A 19,414-nucleotide genomic window follows, 5' to 3' on the forward strand; every position below is an offset into this window, starting at 1 on the left:
AACAGGGAATAACCTCTTTCACCTTGGCTGCAGCAACTTCTTACTTGAGGCAAGGGAAACAAAAGCAAAAATTAACTATTGGGACCTCATCAAGATAAAAAGCTTCTGCACAGCAAAGGAAAGAATCAACAAAACTAAAAGGCAGCCAACAGAATGGGAGAAGATATTTGCAAATGACAATATCTGATAAAAGGTTAGTATCAAAAATCTATAAATAACTTACCAAACTCAACACCCAAAAACAAATAATCCGGTGACGAAATGGGCAGAAGACATGAATAGACACTTTTCCAAAGAAGGCATCCAGATGCCCAACAGACAGATGAAAAGATGCTCAACATCGGTCATCATCAGGGAAATACAAATCAAAACCACATCGAGATACTACTTCACATGATTAGAATGGCTAAAATGAACAACTCAGGAAACAATAGATATTGGTGAAGATGTGGAGAAATGGGAACCCTCTTGCACTGTTGGTGGGAATGAAAACTGGCACAGCTGCTCTGGAAAACAGTGTGGAGGTTCCTCAAAAAATTAAAAATAGAATTACTCTGCAACCCAGCAATAGCAATACTAAGAATTTACCCAAAGGATACAGGAGTGCTGATTCTAAGGGGCACATCACTCCAATGTTTATAGCAGTGCTATCAACAATAGACAAAGTATGGAAAGAGCCCAAATGTCCATTGACTGATGAATGGATAAATAAGATGTGGTATATACATACAATGGAATACTATTTAGCATAAATGAAAAAGAATGAAATCTTGCCATTTGTAACAACATGGATGGAACTGGAGAGTATTACGAGTGAAGTAAGTCAGTCAGAGAAAGACAGATACCATGTTTTCACTCATATGTGGAATCTGAGAAACTTAACAGAAGACCATAGGGGAAAGGAAGGAAAAGTAAACTACAAACAGAGAGGGAGGCAAACCATAACAAGACTCTCAAATACAGAGAACTGAGGGTTAATGGGGGTTAGGGGGACAGGGAAAATGGGTGATGGGCATTGAGGAGGGCATTTGTTGTGATAGCATTGGATGTGGTATGTTAGTGATGAATCATGGGAATCTACTCCTGAAGCGAAGACTACTCTGTATGTTAGCTAACTTGACAATAAATTATTAAAAAAAAAAAATTCTAGGTCAGTAGGATCACAAAGTGATGTATTTCCATTAAGGGATAATTTCATTTCTGATAACTTTGGAGCTTTTCCTAAAATGTAAGATTATTCATAATAAACTCTATAAGTGTGTAAAGAAAAAGAATTTAAGTTCTAGAATGTAGTTGTTTAATATGTAAGTTGTTTGTTTAATACATAGGTTGTTTACCTATGCTTATATAACATATTTAAAATTATCAGATTTCTGTGTGTCATTAAAGGAGATATTTTAAATTAGAAGTCTAAAAAGAGAAACAAAAGAGGCAAATAAGAAGGTTTCTCTGATAAAAATAATTTCCCTAAATTACAACATTAACCCAAAAATTGACAGGAAAAAACAAGAGAACAATACAAACTTTCACACTAAATATGTTTTCATATTTTCTTTCTTTAAAAGAAATAAATTAGAATAACTTAAGTGACAAAGTATCTCATATTTATATGTTCCAAATGTATGTTTGTGGCCACTGAGCTCACAACTTGTAGTACAAAAAAATACATAAGTACTGGATATTTAGTGTCTTTTAAAATTACATTTGCTTTCAAATACAAATATAATTTATGTATAGTAATATGACAGGAGAGGGCTGAAAAAAGTTGCTTATTTTCGCTTTTTCAAAATGAATATAACTATACCTACGGGTCCATTTTGTTTACTGAATTTTATGAATTTTTTGCTTATTATATGATAAACACTCTTTTATGAACAAGATAATAAACCATCGTGATTCTATCTAAGCAAGGAATTACACAATTGTGAGATTTCAAAGAAACCGCATTTTATACATCCAAATTCCACTAACAAAATGTACAGCACATATAGTACATATTCATTAAATGTTACTGAATGAATAATTTCAGATGAAGAAGGAACTTTAAGTGACCATTTATCCCTGGTTCTCAATCCTTACTATGCATCATAATCACTTCTGGGGTTTAAAAATGCACGGATGCCTGAGTCTCCCCATTCCTAAAATCCTATTTCGGGTATTAATTCAACTGTGTAAGGGTTGGGCACAATTTGATAGTTTTTTTTTTTTTAGAACTTCCCAGAGAATTCAAATATGTGGTCAAGGTGGAGGGAGAACCACTGAACTATCACCAATCAAGCCCAGTTCCCTACTTTTATAAAAGGGGACTTTTATAACTTTATAACTTAAGACTTAAGATACCAAGATTGGTCAACAGCAATCTAAATCTGAGCTTCTTATTTGGAGACCAACAGTTTTACCCCAAATCTTACATGCTTTCCCATCAACCACAGTTTACATAGAGATTACAGTGATTTAAAAAAGATAATTCTGACTTGATAGGGCATGCTATTCCTTTCTAATAAGAAAGACTGCACACAGTAGTGGAAAAGAGAAGTAGAGGTTGAGGGAGTTTAGTGACAGAAGTTGTTTGCCAAGAGGGAAATGTAGTTCGTTCGTTTGTTATTCATCCCTGTGATGCTTAGCATATCTTTCCACAAAAGGGATCATGTGTCTGGAAGACACAGTTAACTGTAGGACTCTGAAAAGTGGCATAAATCAGCAGGAGACATTGTGAGCAGCTACATACTATGACTCTTCTTAAGTCACAATATGCTTCCTCATGAAATTATGATTGTTTCAGTCACTGAACCATTGATGTACTGTTTAGAAGATACCCTTGGTTCTTTAAATTAGACTCTACAATCCAAATTATCATTAGCTTTGACAGACAAAAGTATTCTAAAAATACTTGGTGACAAAAGGCTTACTTTGAATCTGAAATGATCTGCAAATTACTGCACACAAATGGAATCAAAACTCAAGTAGCACATGTATATCCATGTTCTGATGGCATTAATATGAGTCATACCCAGCTGATCATGGGGAGTCCCTCTGAACAGAATTCTGTATGTGGTGAGGAATAAGGCTCCTTCTGCTGGCAGTAGCTGAGGGCCTCCAAGAAGGCCTCCAGTGGCTTCTTCTCTTCCGTCAGGGTCTAGCAGGACTCGAAGACCTTCACAGACGATTTCTTCTCCTGGCAGTAGAGCAGGTCTAAGAATCTTGGGCTAACAACAGAGAAGGTATTTTAAACACAAATCTTGGGGGGTTTCCAACACTTAGACCAAAGTTATCTTTTCAGTCACAGATCTAAAAAACCTGAGACAGACTGCTTAGGTAGCCAAAAACAGAAAATAGATTTGGGAAGAGGCAGAATTGATGTTTTTGCATCCAAATGTGAAAAGATTTTTTTGCTAATTAACACTAAAATAATTGGAAATCACTAAAATGTTTAAAATATCCATTCAATGGAAAGTTTTGCAAGCATTAAAAAAAATAACATAGATCTATACATACTGGCATGGAAAGATATCAAGGATACATTATTAAATTAAAGCAAGTTGCAAACCAGTATGTATATTTTAATTCCCTTTTCTGGAAAAAGAAAAAGTTGTGAGAAAATGAACCAAACTGTTAAAGGTGGTACTATCATGGTTAAGGGTGGAGGTGAGGTGGAGTTGGAAAAACCAAGAAGGACTTTCACTTTGTAGAATGTGTATTTCTCTAATGCTTCAATTTTATACAAAGAACATTGTTACTTCTGTAAATTTAAAAAACAAATACTTAGAAAAATAGATGCATCTTAAAAAGGAACTGCCCTTCTAGACCTTTACTGAAGATTAACACAATAAATGTCCAAATAATGAACATTTACGCATCTTGGGAAATACACAATCACATGATACACTCCTCTGAAGATACCAGTGCTAGAAAAAAAATTCATCTCTCCTGAAGATCTAATATGCTTATTTTTTACTAAGCAATAAAAACTACATAAATCAGTACTATTCTTTTTGTTGGCTCTAGGAAACTCTGAGCTAAATGTAAAGCCAAAGTTATAATGATCACTGTGTCTCAGATTTCTGATAGAATTACCTTTCTTGTCCATCCGGCTTCTGACTTTTCCTTTGAATTTATTTTTAATAGTTCTGTTATATAGGTAAGAGGGTCCTGACTGGTTTACAGACTGGTGCCAGACTAGCTGCAAAATAATCATCTGGGAGGCTTATTAAAGTATATATTCCCAGGCCAAGTCTCAGGGAACTCCAGTTTAGGAGGCTGAGGTGGGATTCTGGGCTCTCAGTTTTTAATAGACTTCCCAGATGCTTGTGACGTATGCTTGTAATGTATACAGATTCAGGAACCTGGTATTTTTATGGTAACTCCCTTAAGTCCTTTTTTCTGGAAGTAGGCAGGGCATAAAATCTTGGCTTGGGCTTAGAAGTTCAAATGTTCATAATTTATGCCCTGCCTATAAAAACTGACTCAACAAGAGGCTATTATTGCTTCTTTGCTGAATCTCCTATTCTACTTCAGTATCTGTTTTATGAGGATCTACATGATAAAACTGGAGTTAATCTTGTAAAAGGTGAGGGGAAAGTATTTTCTGGGGCACACCAGCCTATTGTTGCTGTTTTTAAGAAGAGATGTTATACCCTGAAAACATGTAGTCTAGAATAATTACCTTCTGTATCGGTGGGAGTCTTCTACTCTCTCGATGTACTGCTTCTAGGGTCTCAATGTGCATAGCTACAATTCCTAGAACAAGTCAGAGTATTCAAAATGAAAGAGCACAAAATAAGCAGAATACAAATCCTGAATATTTTACAATTAAAAACTAATCACAGTTTGGTGGTTCTTCAAAAAGTTAAACACAGATTTACCATATGATGCAGCAATTCTACTCCTAGGTATATACCGAAAAGATAAAAAAATAAGGACTCAAACAGATATTTGTATGTGAATATTCATAGTGGCCAGAAGGCAAAAAAACCCCAAATGTCCATCAACAGATGAATGGATAAACAAAATGTGGTATATCCACATGGTGGAGTATTACTCAGCCATAAAAAGGAATGACATTGTGATACCTGCTACAACATGCATGAACCTTGAAAATATTATGCTAAGTGAAAGAAGTCAGACAAAAAAGGACTAATATTATATGGTTTAACTTATATGCAATATTTAGAAAAGGCAAATTCACAGAGATATAGAGGTTACCAGGGGCTATGGGGATGGAGAATAGGGAGTTACTGACTAATGGGTACAGAGTGTGATATGATTTGGGTGGTTAAAAAGTTTTGGTAACAGGGGCGCCTGGGTGGCTCAGTCGGTTAAGCGTCCGACTTTGGCTCAGGGCATGATCTCACGGTTCGTGAGTTCGAGCCCCGCGTCGGGCTCTGTGCTGACAGCTCAGAGCCTGGAGCCTGTTTCCGATTCTGTGTCTCCCTCTCTCTGACCCTCCCCCATTCATGCTCTGTCTCTCTCTGTCTCAAAAATAAATAAACGTTATATAAAAAAAAAAAGTTTTGGTAACAGTGATGATGATTGCACAACACTGTGAAAGTAATTAATATCACTGAATTTTATACTTAAAATAGTTTAAAGTGCCATATTTTATGCTACATATATTTTACCACAATTTAGAAATGTTAAAAATTTAATTAGAACATAAATAAATATTATTGCTAAACTACACTGAAGACAAATATTGTAGGTATTATGCCAAAAAAAAGTAAACCCCTAAAAACAATTCTCACCCAATTATCTCCAATATTCTGGTTCTCTAATTTAATCTGCAAACTGATTACCTGGTATCATGCAATGAAGGCTCTTGATATGATCCTGAGTAACTCCACTTTCTGTGCAAACCTTGTCAATAAATCGGGTAATGAATCGCACAACAGAATTGGCGATGTCATTATTCTCTGAATCTTCAAACCCACTTTCTGTATCATAGCTCTCAGCTACACTTCCTGCAATACTGAGAAAGTCAAGGAAAGAAATCATGGTCAGTACTCAAATGTAACAAATGACTAATCTATCACAGTCAATTTCCATAGCAATTTAAATTTGCTTTCATTATGATATTCTACTTGCCTGCATTCGAAAGCTACTGTCAGGCATTGTCCTTTGGACCCAGATTTGTTTTTATAACAAATACCTTCTGTCATTCTCCTAAAAGGGAACTCAGGAACCACAGAAACTAAAACAAAAATAGACTCCTTCATTTATTATCTGATACTTGAACCTTCTAAAAGAAAACCCATAAAAACAACAATAAAAAAAAACAGAAAAACAAAACAAAACAAAACAAAAACGCTATTCTCTCTTAATTACTACATAGAGCCAGACAAAGTAATATGGCTATCTTTGGCCTCTGATAACTGGGGGACATGTTCTCTGGTGGACAAAGTAAAGGAATTTTTCCCAGAATATAGCATATTTTTCCAAATGGAAGAACCAAACTGACCTATGAACCATTCTCCTGACAATATTTATCTCTTTGAGTGAACCACAACCCTTTTAGTCACTGTGAAGCCATCGATCTTCTGCAGGTGATAAAATCATGCAACAGAAGGGAATAAATTTGAAATGGGGTAGATGTAAAAGCTCCATCCCTGTCCTGGCTGCTTATTCGGTTCCCACTATTCAACAGTTACTCCTGCCTCCATGCCTTCTTTTAGACTGCTAACCATGGGAAAGACTCATTTGCCTGTTCTAACCTACTCAGTTCTCTTTCCTCCAATTTCAACCACATTAGCTGAATCAGCTTTAAAGAAAAGCTAAACAGGGAATATGGCCTCACATCATACCAAAACATTAAAGAACCTGAGTGCCTTAGCCGCTCACTAGGCAGACTTTCAAGGAGCATGGTTATCTATAGTTTGAAGTGATGAAGGCCCAGGTTACATTGTTCACATAAAATAACTCTCTGCGGGAAGAAATAAGAGATCTGTGCAGCTGACTACATGGTGCAAAAGACTGACTTCAAAACAACAAAAGTAGACTAGCCTGGAAGACCAGAAGCTCTCAAGTGTTCTTGACAAAAATTAAGTATCTGGGATAGGGGGATTGAGAAACTGGGGTCAGAGATGTGGGCTTGTGGATGAGTTTCTAAGAGAGTATGAAGAGCCTGGAAGAGGGATTGAAAATGGAAAGAGAGGAGAAGCTGCCTGAAAGAGTCTGAGAAGGATTTATGACAGAAGAACTACCAGGATGTTAGAGCATCACTGAAGACCTAAAAGGTTAGAGTTTCACTACTGTTGGGTATGCAGTTCATTTATTCATTCATTTAATCACATGTTCAACCAAATATTTAGTGAATGTCTACTATATGCAAAGAGCTGGGGGTACAGCAATGAATGAATCATACAATAAGCAAATATATGAAAATAAATCGTTGTAGAAAGTGTCATGAAAGAAAAAAAATGCAAGGTAGGAGAAAGAGTGATGGATATGCCACTAAGATAAGGAAGTCAGGAAGGCCTCTCCAAGTAGATGACATATGACCAGAGAATTAAATGAAGTGAGGGAGTGATTGTTGTGACTATTTAAGGGAGAGTATTTCAGACTGTAGGAACAAGTACAAAGATCCTGAGGCAGTATTATGCTTAGAGTGCCTGAGGATTAGCATTAGCAGGGAGACAGTTTTACTGGCAGAAGGGTGATAAGAAATAAGGTCAGAGAAGTTGTCAGGGGCCAAATCCGGTTAGGCCTTGTAGCCCATGGATTTATTCTCCGTGATACTGGAAGTCATTGTAGGGTTGGGAGCAAGGCATGGTTGAGGACACGATTATAAACAAATGCAATGCATACACTGAAAAAAGGAGGGCCGAGAAACAAATAATCACTTTGGCAAGAAGTTGATTAGTAATTTTCCAGACTGCTTTCTGTAAATTGCTATGGCAGAAAGTAACTGAAGGGCTTGATCTGTAGTGGGTGAGACATTTGAAATATCAGGTCACAAAAGAGAAGAGAATGTGGGAGATGGTTAAGAACAGTCAGATACGGGGTGTCTGGGTGGCTTGGTTGAACGTCTGACTCTTGATTTCAGCTTAGGTCATAGAATCTAGCCCCACGTGGGGCTCTGCACTCCATGTGGAACCTGCTTAAGATTCTCTCTCTCATTTTCTCTCTCTCTCTCTCTCATTCCCACCCCCTTTCCCCTGCTCTCTCTCTCAAATTAAAAAAAAGAAGAAGAATTAGATGAAGTGAAGATCTTTTAATATAGAAGAGTTAAAAAAAAAAGAGTTGAGCAAGTCTGAAGGTAAGGAAAATGCTTAAATTTTTGAAACATGTACAGGAGTATTTGCCCAAAATGGTTTATATTGTCTGCTAAGACAAGAATAGAAAGGTCTCGTGTGTGCACATTTTGGTACCTGTTTGTGACAATGCTGTTGCTTCCACTCTCCCAGTCGCCTGGTGCTGATGTTCTTAGGAGCTTATTCTTACTTGTATCCAATGGAACCAGCAGGTTCACCATGAGGTTTGCAAAATGAATGGCCTGACTGAAGACAGTGCTTTCCTCACGTTGCACCAGCTCCTGCTGAGTTGATTTGCTCAGAGAAGGCCAAAGGCGTAGCTGCTCGGCTGCCAGGTCCATTGCTGTCTTTTCCTGATATTGGTCATCTGGAAGCTTATCCTAAAAAAACAATGCAAATCTGTGACATCACACAAGCTCAGAAAGCATTGAACATGTTTCAATAATCCATCTATTAAATAAATATCTATGTCTCCAAAAAAAAAAAAACATATAAACAAAACGTAACAACAAAACAAATTCTAGCCTTTTTCTTCCAGTTCCAGCCAATCTTGAGTGGAACCATGTGATAAATTCAGGGAAGCAGCTGCAAAGCATGGATGGATACATTTTGCACTGCTAACATTTCATTGCATTTATTTATCTCTATGGCTCCACCTCTTTCAAGCTGCTAATTATAACAAATTGCTAATGCAAAATACCTATAAATGAATGAATGCACTCCAGCAGCATTTACTAATACAGTAAAACCTTGGATTGCCCGTAACTTGTTCTGCAAGTGTTCCACAAGGCAAGCAAACATTTCTAATAAATTTTAACTTGATAAAAGCAATGTCTTGCAATATGAGTAGTACATGATGCTGAATGTCACATGATCACAACTGAGCCAATGGTTCTTCTCTCTCTCTCTTGCTACGGGATTGTGGGTGATCGTCTCCCAAGCTCAGATGCTTGGTCTCAGGTATGGGTGCTTGGAAGAAATCAGTGATTTTTCAGAATGTTGGAAGTGCCCACAACTGGCACTAGCGTACTTTTTGTCACTTCAAAGCACCTATGGACAGTTCTTTGCTTTTCCATACAAGCTTAGGAATGCTTTGCTTCATTCTAGGTCATTGGATAGATTCCTTGTTAAAGTTGCATGAAAAGAAAAAATTCCATGGAGCCAATAGATAGCAGTGATTCTGTTAGTGATAGTGAAAGTCATCCCGCACAATAACCCTTCCCTTCTTATCTCCCTCACGCCAGCCACAAAGGTTTTCAAAGGTAAGTGCAGGTTAATTTATTTTTCCTTATATTTTGTATTTTATTATTTTATATTATATTACAGTATTATAATAACTTTTATATGAATATTTTTGGGTTGTAGAACAAATCATCTGTTTTTCCATTATTTCTTTGGGGGAAATTTGCTTTGATATACAAGTGCTTTGGAGTACAAGCATGCTTCCAGAATGAATTATGCTCTCAAACCAAGGTTTTACTGTACTCTGATGTGTTTCTTCTCTTCTGTTGCTGGGAGGAGACAGAATGACCAAAATCACAAAAAATAGGGCTAATTTCCTTGTAAATGTGGGAGTCAAATATTATTAGGACACAGGTATACAGGTGGTAATGAGACATTTTATTTTTTATTAAGTTTTTAATTTTAATTTCAGTTTAATTAACATACAGTGTTATAGTAGTTTCAGGTGTACAATGTGGTGATTCAAAAAGTACATAATACGACAAGCACTCAGTACTCATCATGATAAGTATGCTCTTTAACCCCATCACCTATTTCACCCATTCTCCCACACACCTCCCCTCTGGTAACCACCAGGTTGTTCTTCATAAAGAGTCTGTTTCTCAGTTTCTCTCTTCTTTTCCCCCATGATCATTTGTTTCTTAAATTTCACATATTAGTGAAATCTTATGGTATTTGTCTTTAACTGGCTGACTTATTTTTTTTTAGCATTACACTCTTTTTTAATGTTTATTTATTTTTGAGAAAGAGAGCAAGAAAGAGCGAGAGGGAGCACAAGCAGGTGAGGGGCAGAGAGACAGAGGGAAACACAGAATCTGAAGCAGGCCCCAGGCTTTGAGCTGTCAGCACAGAGCCCGATGTGGGGCTCGAACCCACAAACCATGAGATCGTGACCTGAGCCAAAGTTGGACACTTGACTGAGTCACCAAGGCACCCCTAGCATTACATTCTTTAGCTTTGTCCATGTAGTTGCAAACGGTAAGATTTTATTCCTCTATGACTGAATAATATTTCACTGTATACATATACCACATCTCCTTTACCTATTCCTCAATCAATGGACACTTGGGCTGCTTTCATAATTTGGCTATTGTTGATAATTCGCTATAAACATCAGGGTGCATGTATCCCTTTGAATTAGTGTTTTTGTATTTTTTGGGTAAGTACCCAGTATTGTTGACAGTGTGATTGCTGGATTGTAGGGTAGTTCTATTTTTAATTTTTTGAGGAACTTCCATACTGTTTTGCACCAGTGTGCATTCTAACCAACAGTGCATGAGTGTTTCCCCACATCCTTGCCAAGACTTGCTGTTTCTTATGTTTTTGATTTTAGCCATTTTGGCAGGTATGAGGTGATATCTCATTGCAGTTTTGATTTATATTTCCCTGATGGTAAGTGATGATGAACATCTTTTCATGTGTCTTTTGGCATTTGTATGTCTTCTTTGGTGCTCGCTTCGGTAGCACATATACTAAAATTGTATGTCTTCTTTGGAGAAATGTCTGTTCATATCTTCTGCCCATTTACTAATAATTTGCTTTTGGGGTATTGAGGTTTAGAAGTTCATTATATGTTTTGGATAGTAACCCTTTATAGATCTGTCTTTTGAAAATATCTTCTCTCATTCTGTAGATTGCTTCTTAGTTTTGTTGACTATTTTCTTCACTGTGCAAACGCTTTTTATTTTGATGTAGTCCTGATAGTTTATTTTTGCTTTTGTTTCCCTTGCCTCCGGGAACCTTTCTAGAAAAAAATTGCTATGGCTGATGTCTGAGAAATTACTGCCTGTGCTTTCTTCTAGGATTTTTATAGTTCCAGGTCTCACATTTAGGGTTTTACTCAATTTTGAGTTTACTTTTGTGTATGGTGAAAGATAGTGGTCCAGTTTCACTCTTTTGCGTTGCTGTCCAGTTTTCTCAGCACCATTTGTTGAAGAGACTATTTTTTCCTATTGGATATTCTTTTTTCTTCTGTTGAAGATTAATTGACCATATAACTGTTGGTTTCTTTGTGGGTTTTTGATCTGTTCTATTGACCTATGTATCTATTTTTGTGCCAGGGCCATACTGTTTTGATTACTATGGCTTTGTAATATGACTTGAAGTCTGGAACTGTGATGCCTCCAGCTTTGCTTTTCTTTTTCAAGATTGCTTTGGCTATTTGGGGTGTTTTGTGGTTCCATTTAAATTATATGATTGTTCATTCTGGTTCTGTGAAAAATGCATAGCATTTAGTCTATTTACAATCACAGTAATTATTGATAGATATGTGTTTACTGTCATTTTATTACTTACTTGTTTGGTTGTTTCTGAAGATTCTGATCCTTTCTTGTCTTTCTCTCTTTTGTGGTTTGCTGGTTTTCTTTACTGATATATTTGGATTTGTTTCTCTTTATTCTTTGAATATTTATTAGCAGTTTTGATTTGTGGTTACCATTAGCTTTGCATATAACCTCTTCTGCATACAACAGTCTATATTAAGTTGATGGTCATTTAAGGTTGAACTCATTCTTTACTCCTGGCCTCCCCATGTTTTAGGTATATGGTGTCATATTTTACATCCTTTTATTTTGTGATTTCCTTGAGTGGTTTTTTATAGAAATATTCATTTTAACTGCTTTTCTGATTCCTACTTTCCTACTATCACTTTTGGTCTTTCTTTTCCTCTCATGGAGAGGAATTTAGTATTTCTTGCAGGGCTGGTTTAGTAGTCATGAACTCCTTTAATTACTGTTTGTCTATCAATCTCTTTATTTCTCCTCCTACTTTGAATGTTAGCTTTGCTGGATAGAGTTTTTGTGGATGCAAATTTTTCCCACTCAGCACTTTGAATATGTTATGGCACTCCTTTCTGGCTTGGGAAGTTTCTGCTAAAAAAAACCTGGTGATGGCTTTACGAAGTTTCCTTTGTATGTAACTGTCCTCTTTTATCTTGTGTCTTTTAATATTTTTGCTTTATATATCTATATTTTCCATTTTAATTACAAGATGTCTTGGTGTGGATATGCTTCTGTTAATTTTTTTTCAGGGTTCTCTATTCCTCCTGGATCTGGATGTTTCCTTCCCCAGATTAGGAAGTTTTCAGGTATCATTTCTTCAGGTAAACCCTGTGACCCTTTTCTCTCTCTTCTTCTTTTGGGACTCCTATAATATGGATTTTATTATGTTTGATGGAGTCACTGAGTTCCTTATTCTATTCTAATTTTCATGATTCTTTTTTCTCTCTTTTGTTGTTCTTGATTACCTTCCATTACTCTGTCTTCTAGGTCATTAATTCATTCCTTTGTTTCCTCCATCCTGCTGTTCATTCCATCAAGCATGTTTCTCATTTCCTTTATTGAGACTTTTATCTTTGCTATATTATTCCCTATCTCTGTGTCAATCGTCTCACTGATGTCCTCCACTCTTTTCTCAAATCTAGTGAGTATCCTTATGATCATTGCTTTAAATTCTCCACTAGGTATGTTACTTAAATCTGTGTCACTTAGATCTCCAGCTGTGGCCTTGTCCTGGTTTTTCATTTGGGACAAATTCCTCTGTCTTTTCATTTTGTCTAAGTCTCTGTGCCTGTTTCTGGGTGTTAGAAAAGTTAGTTGTCTCCTGTTTTTTTAGGATAATGGCTTTATGAAGTTCTGTAGTATCCTGCAATGTAGTGTCCCCTATTTTCCCAGCCCTGGTGCTTCCAGATACCTCCAGTGTGTGCTGTGTGTGGTCTGCTGTTGTGTCCTGGCTGCAGTGCATTGTAACTAGGTATGCTCTGGTCTGCTTGTGAAATGAGGCCTCTTGCTGCTGCCACCAGAACCGAGTCCTCACAAAACTTACAGATGGGGATGGTATTGGCAGGGGTTTGAGCTGGTCCTCTAGGGGAGGAGACCTACCAGGTTGGGGCTAAGAAGGCAGTTCCACTGAGTACAGGGGGTGGGGCTTGGAGTAAGAAAATTAGGTAGCTGCACTGGTTCCCACAGGTGGCTCTGTGTTTATGCTGAGGGCCAGGGAAGGGAAATGGCACCTGCCAGCTCCTTTGTTCCTGGAGGGGTCTCTATGAATGCTGCCTCTGTGACATACTCTAAGATGAACAACTAACCTCCCCACTGTGTGTCCCAGGTTTTCTTCAGATTACTGTTTCTATGCAGTATGTCCTTGGGCTGTTTGGCCTGCTTTTTCTCCAAGAGCAGCCCCAGTGTCCTCTGGGCTCTCACTGAGCCAAGTCCACTGGCCTTAAAACTTCATGTTTTAAAGCTCTTCTGGTTGCAAGAATTCAAGAAATTGGTCCCTCTCACTTTCTAAGCCAGTTCTATGGGGATTTGTTTTCCCCATGCACGCCTGGTACGCAAGCTTGTCTCTTACTCTTCTGTGCAACTGTAGCTCCCTCTACCTCAGTGGCCATGATCTGTTTCTCTTCCAAGCCACATCTTACATTTCCTACCTTCTTCAATGTGCCTTCTTCTCTATCTTTAGTTGTGGAGTTTGTTTTGCCATCTTCAGATTGATTTCTGAGGTTTTTAGATGATTTGATAGTTATTTAGTTGTATTTGTGGGACAATGTGAGTCTATGGTTCTCTCCCACCATCTTCTTAAAATCCTCTTTCTTTTTTCTTTTTGGTATGTCTGACAATGGGATTTTAAACAGGAGTTTCCTAGTAGGCTGAAAAGTTAAGTAGAGCTAGTATATCTAGTCTCACTTGTTTTTAAAAAAAATTTTTTTTAACATTTATTTATTTTTGAAAGACAGAGAGTGAGCAGGGGAGGGAGAGAGAGAGACACACACACACACAGAATCCAAATCAGGCTCCAGGCTCCAAGTTATCAGCACAGAGCCTGATGTGGGGCTCAAACCCACAAACCGTGAGACCATGACTGGAGCCGAAGTTGGATGCTTAAACGACTGAGCCACCCAGGTGTCCCTAGTCTCACTTGTATATAATCTGTGTATCATAGAGAGACTTCTTTAGAAAAGAAGACAGAGAAGTAGTGACATGTGTTTGCTCTACAAATGCTTTTGAGATATACCTCTGTTACACTACATCTGCCTTTAAAAACTATCAAAAGCACCATGCCAGCCCAAATATTTCTGGACCATGACCTCAAACTAATTTGCATCTGCTATAGTTACCCCTTACCCAAGTACATTTGGTGTTTTGAAAGAAAAATCTGAGTTTTACATTAAATTATGTAAACAATTCACACTAGCAGTGTAGAATAATAGTTTGGAATATGAGATGTCAGCTATTTTTTAGTAATGTTTCTGTTCTTATCATACTCAAGAATAGACAAATAATGTTTAAAATTACATGAGATATATAAATATTTGAATACTACTATGTAATTCCTGTTAGGTATCTAAATTCATTTATCTCACATAATACAAGGTCAATTTAAAATATGTGGTGATGTACCCGAAAAACAAATAACCCAATGAAGAAATGGGCAGAAAACATGAATAGACACTTCTCTAAAGAAGACATCCAGATGGCCAACAGGCACATGAAAAGATGTTCAGCGTCGCTCCTTATCAGGGAAATACAAATCAAAACCACACTCAGGTATCACCTCACGCCAGTCAGAGTGGCCAAAATGAACAAATCAGGAGACTATAGATGCTGGAGAGGATGTGGAGAAACGGGAACCCTCTTGCACTGTTGGTGGGAATGCAAATTGGTGCAGCCGCTCTGGAAAGCAGTGTGGAGGTTCCTCAGAAAATTAAAAATAGACCTACCCTATGACCCAGCAATAGCACTGCTAGGAATTTATCCAAGGGATACAGGAGTACTGATGCATAGGGGCACTTGTACCCCAATGTTCATAGCAGCACTCTCAACAATAGCCAAATTATGGAAAGAGCCTATATGTCCATCAACTGATGAATGGATAAAGAAATTGTGGTATATATACACAATGGAATACTATGTGGCAATGAGAAAAAATGAAATATGGCCTTTTGTAGCAACGTGGATGGAACTGGAGAGTGTAATGCTAAGTGAAATAAGCCATACAGAGAAAGACAGATACCATATGGTTTCACTCTTATGTGGATCCTGAGAAACTTAACAGGAACCCATGGGGGAGGGGAAGGAAAAAAAAAAAAAGAGGTTAGAGTGGGAGAGAGCCAAAGCATAAGAGACTGTTAAAAACTGAGAACAAACTGAGGGTTGATGGGGGGTGGGAGGGAGGGGAGGGTGGGTGATGGGTATTGAGGAGGGCACCTTTTGGGATGAGCACTGGGTGTTGTATGGAAACCAATTTGTCAATAAATTTCATATATATAAAAAAAAATATGTGGTGATGTAAGAAACAACAAGTGTTGGCGAGGATGCAAGGAAAAAGCAACCCTTGTGCACTATTGGTGGGAATGGAAACTAGTGCAGCCACTGTGGAAAACAGAATGAAGGTTCTTCAAAAAATTTAAAATAGAGCTAATTTCTTTGTAAATGTGGGAGTCAAATATTATTAGGACACAGGTATACAGGTGGTAATGATCCAGTAATTCCACTACTGGGTATTCACCTAATGAATAGGAAAACACTAATTTGAAAAGATACATGCATTGATATGTTGGCATTATTTATAATGCCAAATTAGGAAGCAACCCAAGTGTCCACTGACAGATAAAGAAAGATGTGGTGTGTGTGTATATATATATATATATATATATATATATGTGTGTGTGTGTGTATATATATATATATGCATATATATATATATATTATTCAACCATAAAAAAGCATGAAATCTTGCCATTTGCAACAACATGGATGTATCTAGAGGGTATAAATGCTAAGTGAAATGAGTCAGTCAGAGAAAGACAAATACCATATGATTTCAGTTATATGTGTAATTTAAGAAACAAAACAAATGAACAAAGAAAAAAAGAGACAAAAAAAAATAGGCTTTAACTATAGAGAACAATGTGGTGGTTCCAGAGGAAAGGTGAGTGGGGGAATGGGTGAAATAGGTGAAGGAGATTAAGAGTACACTTAATGTGATGAACACTGAGTAATGTATATAGAATTACTGAATCACTATATTGTACACCTGAAAATAATATAACAATGTATGTTAATTACACTGAAGTTTAAAAAAAATGAAGTAAAATGGAGGGTGATGGGAAGGATCATCAGTAATGTATTAGCCCAGCATGTAGAATTAAAAATTACTCTTAATAAAAAAAAATTAAAAAATTACTCTTAAAGTGAATCAACATTGACAATCAGCCTTTAATCCTGGTTTAAGTTCAATTAATAAGGTTGGTAATTTCTAACATTTATTATTTACTATGTGTCAGGCACTTTTGAGTGCCCTTTACTTGTATTATACATCAAAGTCTTACAAAAATTCTATCTACTCATTTTACCAATGTGGAAATAAGGCACAGAGAAGTAAAGTGATTGCCTAAGACCAGACACTTAGTGAATGACACTTTAAAATTTCAGAAAATTTAAACTCCTTTTTCAAATTAAAAACAATTTTCTTATTTTAAAATATTCTGATATTTTTCTGAAGTATAATCGATGCTGATAAAATATGTAGAAACATATAGAATATTCCTAAAAGGAGAACTAGACTTATTGCTGACATACTTTTGAGAAGAACTATTGAATTTTACATTTATTTTAGAGTCATTTAACTTTAATTTGACATTTCTTCAAAAAGTTAATTGCACAAAGACATCTGCCCAGGTCTTTTCATTTTCTTTTCTCTGTTCAACTTCCTATAATTGTTTCAAAAGGATTCTTACTTATTAAAATATAATAAAACAATTCTAATGCTAAAGAACTATATTAAGAAGTTATTATGGAAAAATGTAATATCAGAAATCCACACAGTAAAGACGGTCACGACAGGATTCCCTAAAATGAAACTTAAATGTACTGGTAGAAAGTGCTTGGGTTTCCTTTTGCCCTGGGAATATATGAATAAGCTTTCCTTGAAGCCAGATCCCAGTCCCACACCAGCACCTTTCTTCTCTTACCTTTTGCTTCAGATATGGGGCATGATTGTCTTCCTTGGCTGAGAGATACAGAGAGCGAACCTGTTCCTGCACTGCACTGTAGAAGGTTGTCTCCCAAAATTGCTGATTCGTCCAAATGGGGTGGTCCTGCACACAGGTGTAAGCAAACTGGCTGACTCCAGGGGCCAGTTTCTGTGAGAACACACAATACATATCATCACAGGGCTGACCAAGTCATGAAGGTTCAGAAAATTACAGGGGTCATGGTTGATCATAGATGTTATCAAAATGTTTACCTAAACAATATCTTATGGCAGTACAAGCTTAGCAATCAGCAACCTATTCATTTTTCTCCTTTCTTTTTTTAAACATATTAATTTTATAGCTGGCAACTTTGGGCTTCCTATGAAATCCTTTAGGGTCTCAGTCACTTCACAGACATTTTAGCATCAGCTAGTAATCGAAGTTATTATATGAATTAGAGAATGTATGAAAAGTACCTGGCACTTTGGAGTTGGTAGCTCTTATTACAATTAGGATATGTGAATGAAATCCATCGTAACCTAAACAAAGCTTCAGATAATTGAAAATTTTTTCTACTTGGTTTTAGAGTACATTTTGCTGGGGGGGAGGCACTAATTAAAATGTGAGTGAACCCGCAGTGTGGCCTTACACACAGAATGAGGGCGTGTCATGCATTTGGGACTCAAGAAGAATTACACCCTCCCTACTGGTCACTCTAGCCCATTACCTCCCCACCAAGACTGCTGCCTGCCTCACATACTCCCTAGCAGAATGTCCTGCACTTCAATGGCATTTTCTGGTAACCAAGACTGGTCAAGGGAAGGTAATCTCAAACCAAACCTTCCTTTCCAGGACTTCCTGCTGGGCTTCAAAGTAAGAGTAAACCTTACTCTGTGATTTACAATAGAAGGAAGGAAAACTAACTCTGCAGGCACTTGAGGCACTTCATAAATATTTATTGAGGCACTTCATAAATATTTACATATCTCACTTAATACTAAATATAAGATGCACCTTATTATTGCCAATTTAAGGAAGAGGAAACAGAAGTTCAGGGAGGTTTAAGTGATTGCCTAAAGCCAAATAACAAATTACATAAGTAGTAAAAACGATTTTCAAGCCCAAAGTTTGTTTGGTTCCAAAGCCCCTGCTCTTTTTTGTATACCAAACTGTCTTGCAAAAAACATCATAAAAGAAGTTAAGTACTAATTAGCACTGCTGTTTTTTTCCTGTACTTCAGGGTTTTGTTTCCCAAAGTAATATTCTGTTAATCAGTTAATGATTTAAATAATCTTTCCATAGCTACTGGCTTTCATCTCTAAAGGTTAAAGGTATTTCAAAAATTTTTTAATCGATAATTTCTCAGCAAACAGCAGGTAATGTTCTCAATAGACAATTTTTGTTCATTTTATTTTTTGGAATTGAGTTCATCTATTTTCAATGAGTAGGACTAAGGTTTCTGATAAGGTTTTTAAAGCAATTTAATAAGATTACTTCTCTTCTTTTGGAATGTTGGACACTGAAGATTACTATTAAGGTTATATATATAAGAGTTATGTAGCAAAAGTTGGTTCATTTCTTAGGGATGTATAACAGATGAATAAGATACCTGGTAAAAATGATATTCTAATACATGCTAATTTCCTTCTTGGTCTAGAGCAGACTAAACCTAGAACTGGAATAGGCACCATGCATACCACGAAATGTAGTACCTATTTAGTTGGAAGCGGGATGGCTGTGATTTTGCCTATGAGAGTCTATGTATTTCTGTATCACATGTGTAAGTCCCTTTCAAGCTAGGACTATGTACTGCTGCTGAGATGATTGACTATAACTCCCAATCAGGTGACTATAAGTTGAGATTGGCTGTAAAACAAAAATCAAGAGTTCTCCAAAGGGAAGCTGCATGAGGATCACTGTTGATCTTCATAATGCCTATATACTCCTTTAAAAC

At 36.8% G+C, this 19,414-nt stretch overlaps 1 protein-coding gene across 3 annotated transcripts in view; it reads right to left on the reverse strand.

The window, feature by feature from the left end:
* Positions 1 to 19,414, reverse strand: part of SBF2 (SET binding factor 2) — a 500,238-nt gene that overhangs the window by 69,945 nt on the left and 410,879 nt on the right. For all 3 annotated transcript variants that reach the window (XM_030330868.1, XM_032594814.1, XM_030330866.1), the window contains exons 18-22: positions 17,458 to 17,628; positions 8,364 to 8,626; positions 5,793 to 5,965; positions 4,664 to 4,737; positions 3,011 to 3,206 (exon numbers count right to left, since the gene is read on the reverse strand). In XM_030330868.1, the coding sequence (XP_030186728.1) occupies positions 3,011 to 3,206; positions 4,664 to 4,737; positions 5,793 to 5,965; positions 8,364 to 8,626; positions 17,458 to 17,628 (877 nt within the window). The remainder of the gene's footprint in view (positions 1 to 3,010; positions 3,207 to 4,663; positions 4,738 to 5,792; positions 5,966 to 8,363; positions 8,627 to 17,457; positions 17,629 to 19,414) is intronic.

This window comes from Lynx canadensis, chromosome D1 (genome assembly GCF_007474595.2).
Source record: "Lynx canadensis isolate LIC74 chromosome D1, mLynCan4.pri.v2, whole genome shotgun sequence".
NCBI lineage: Eukaryota > Metazoa > Chordata > Mammalia > Carnivora > Felidae > Lynx > Lynx canadensis.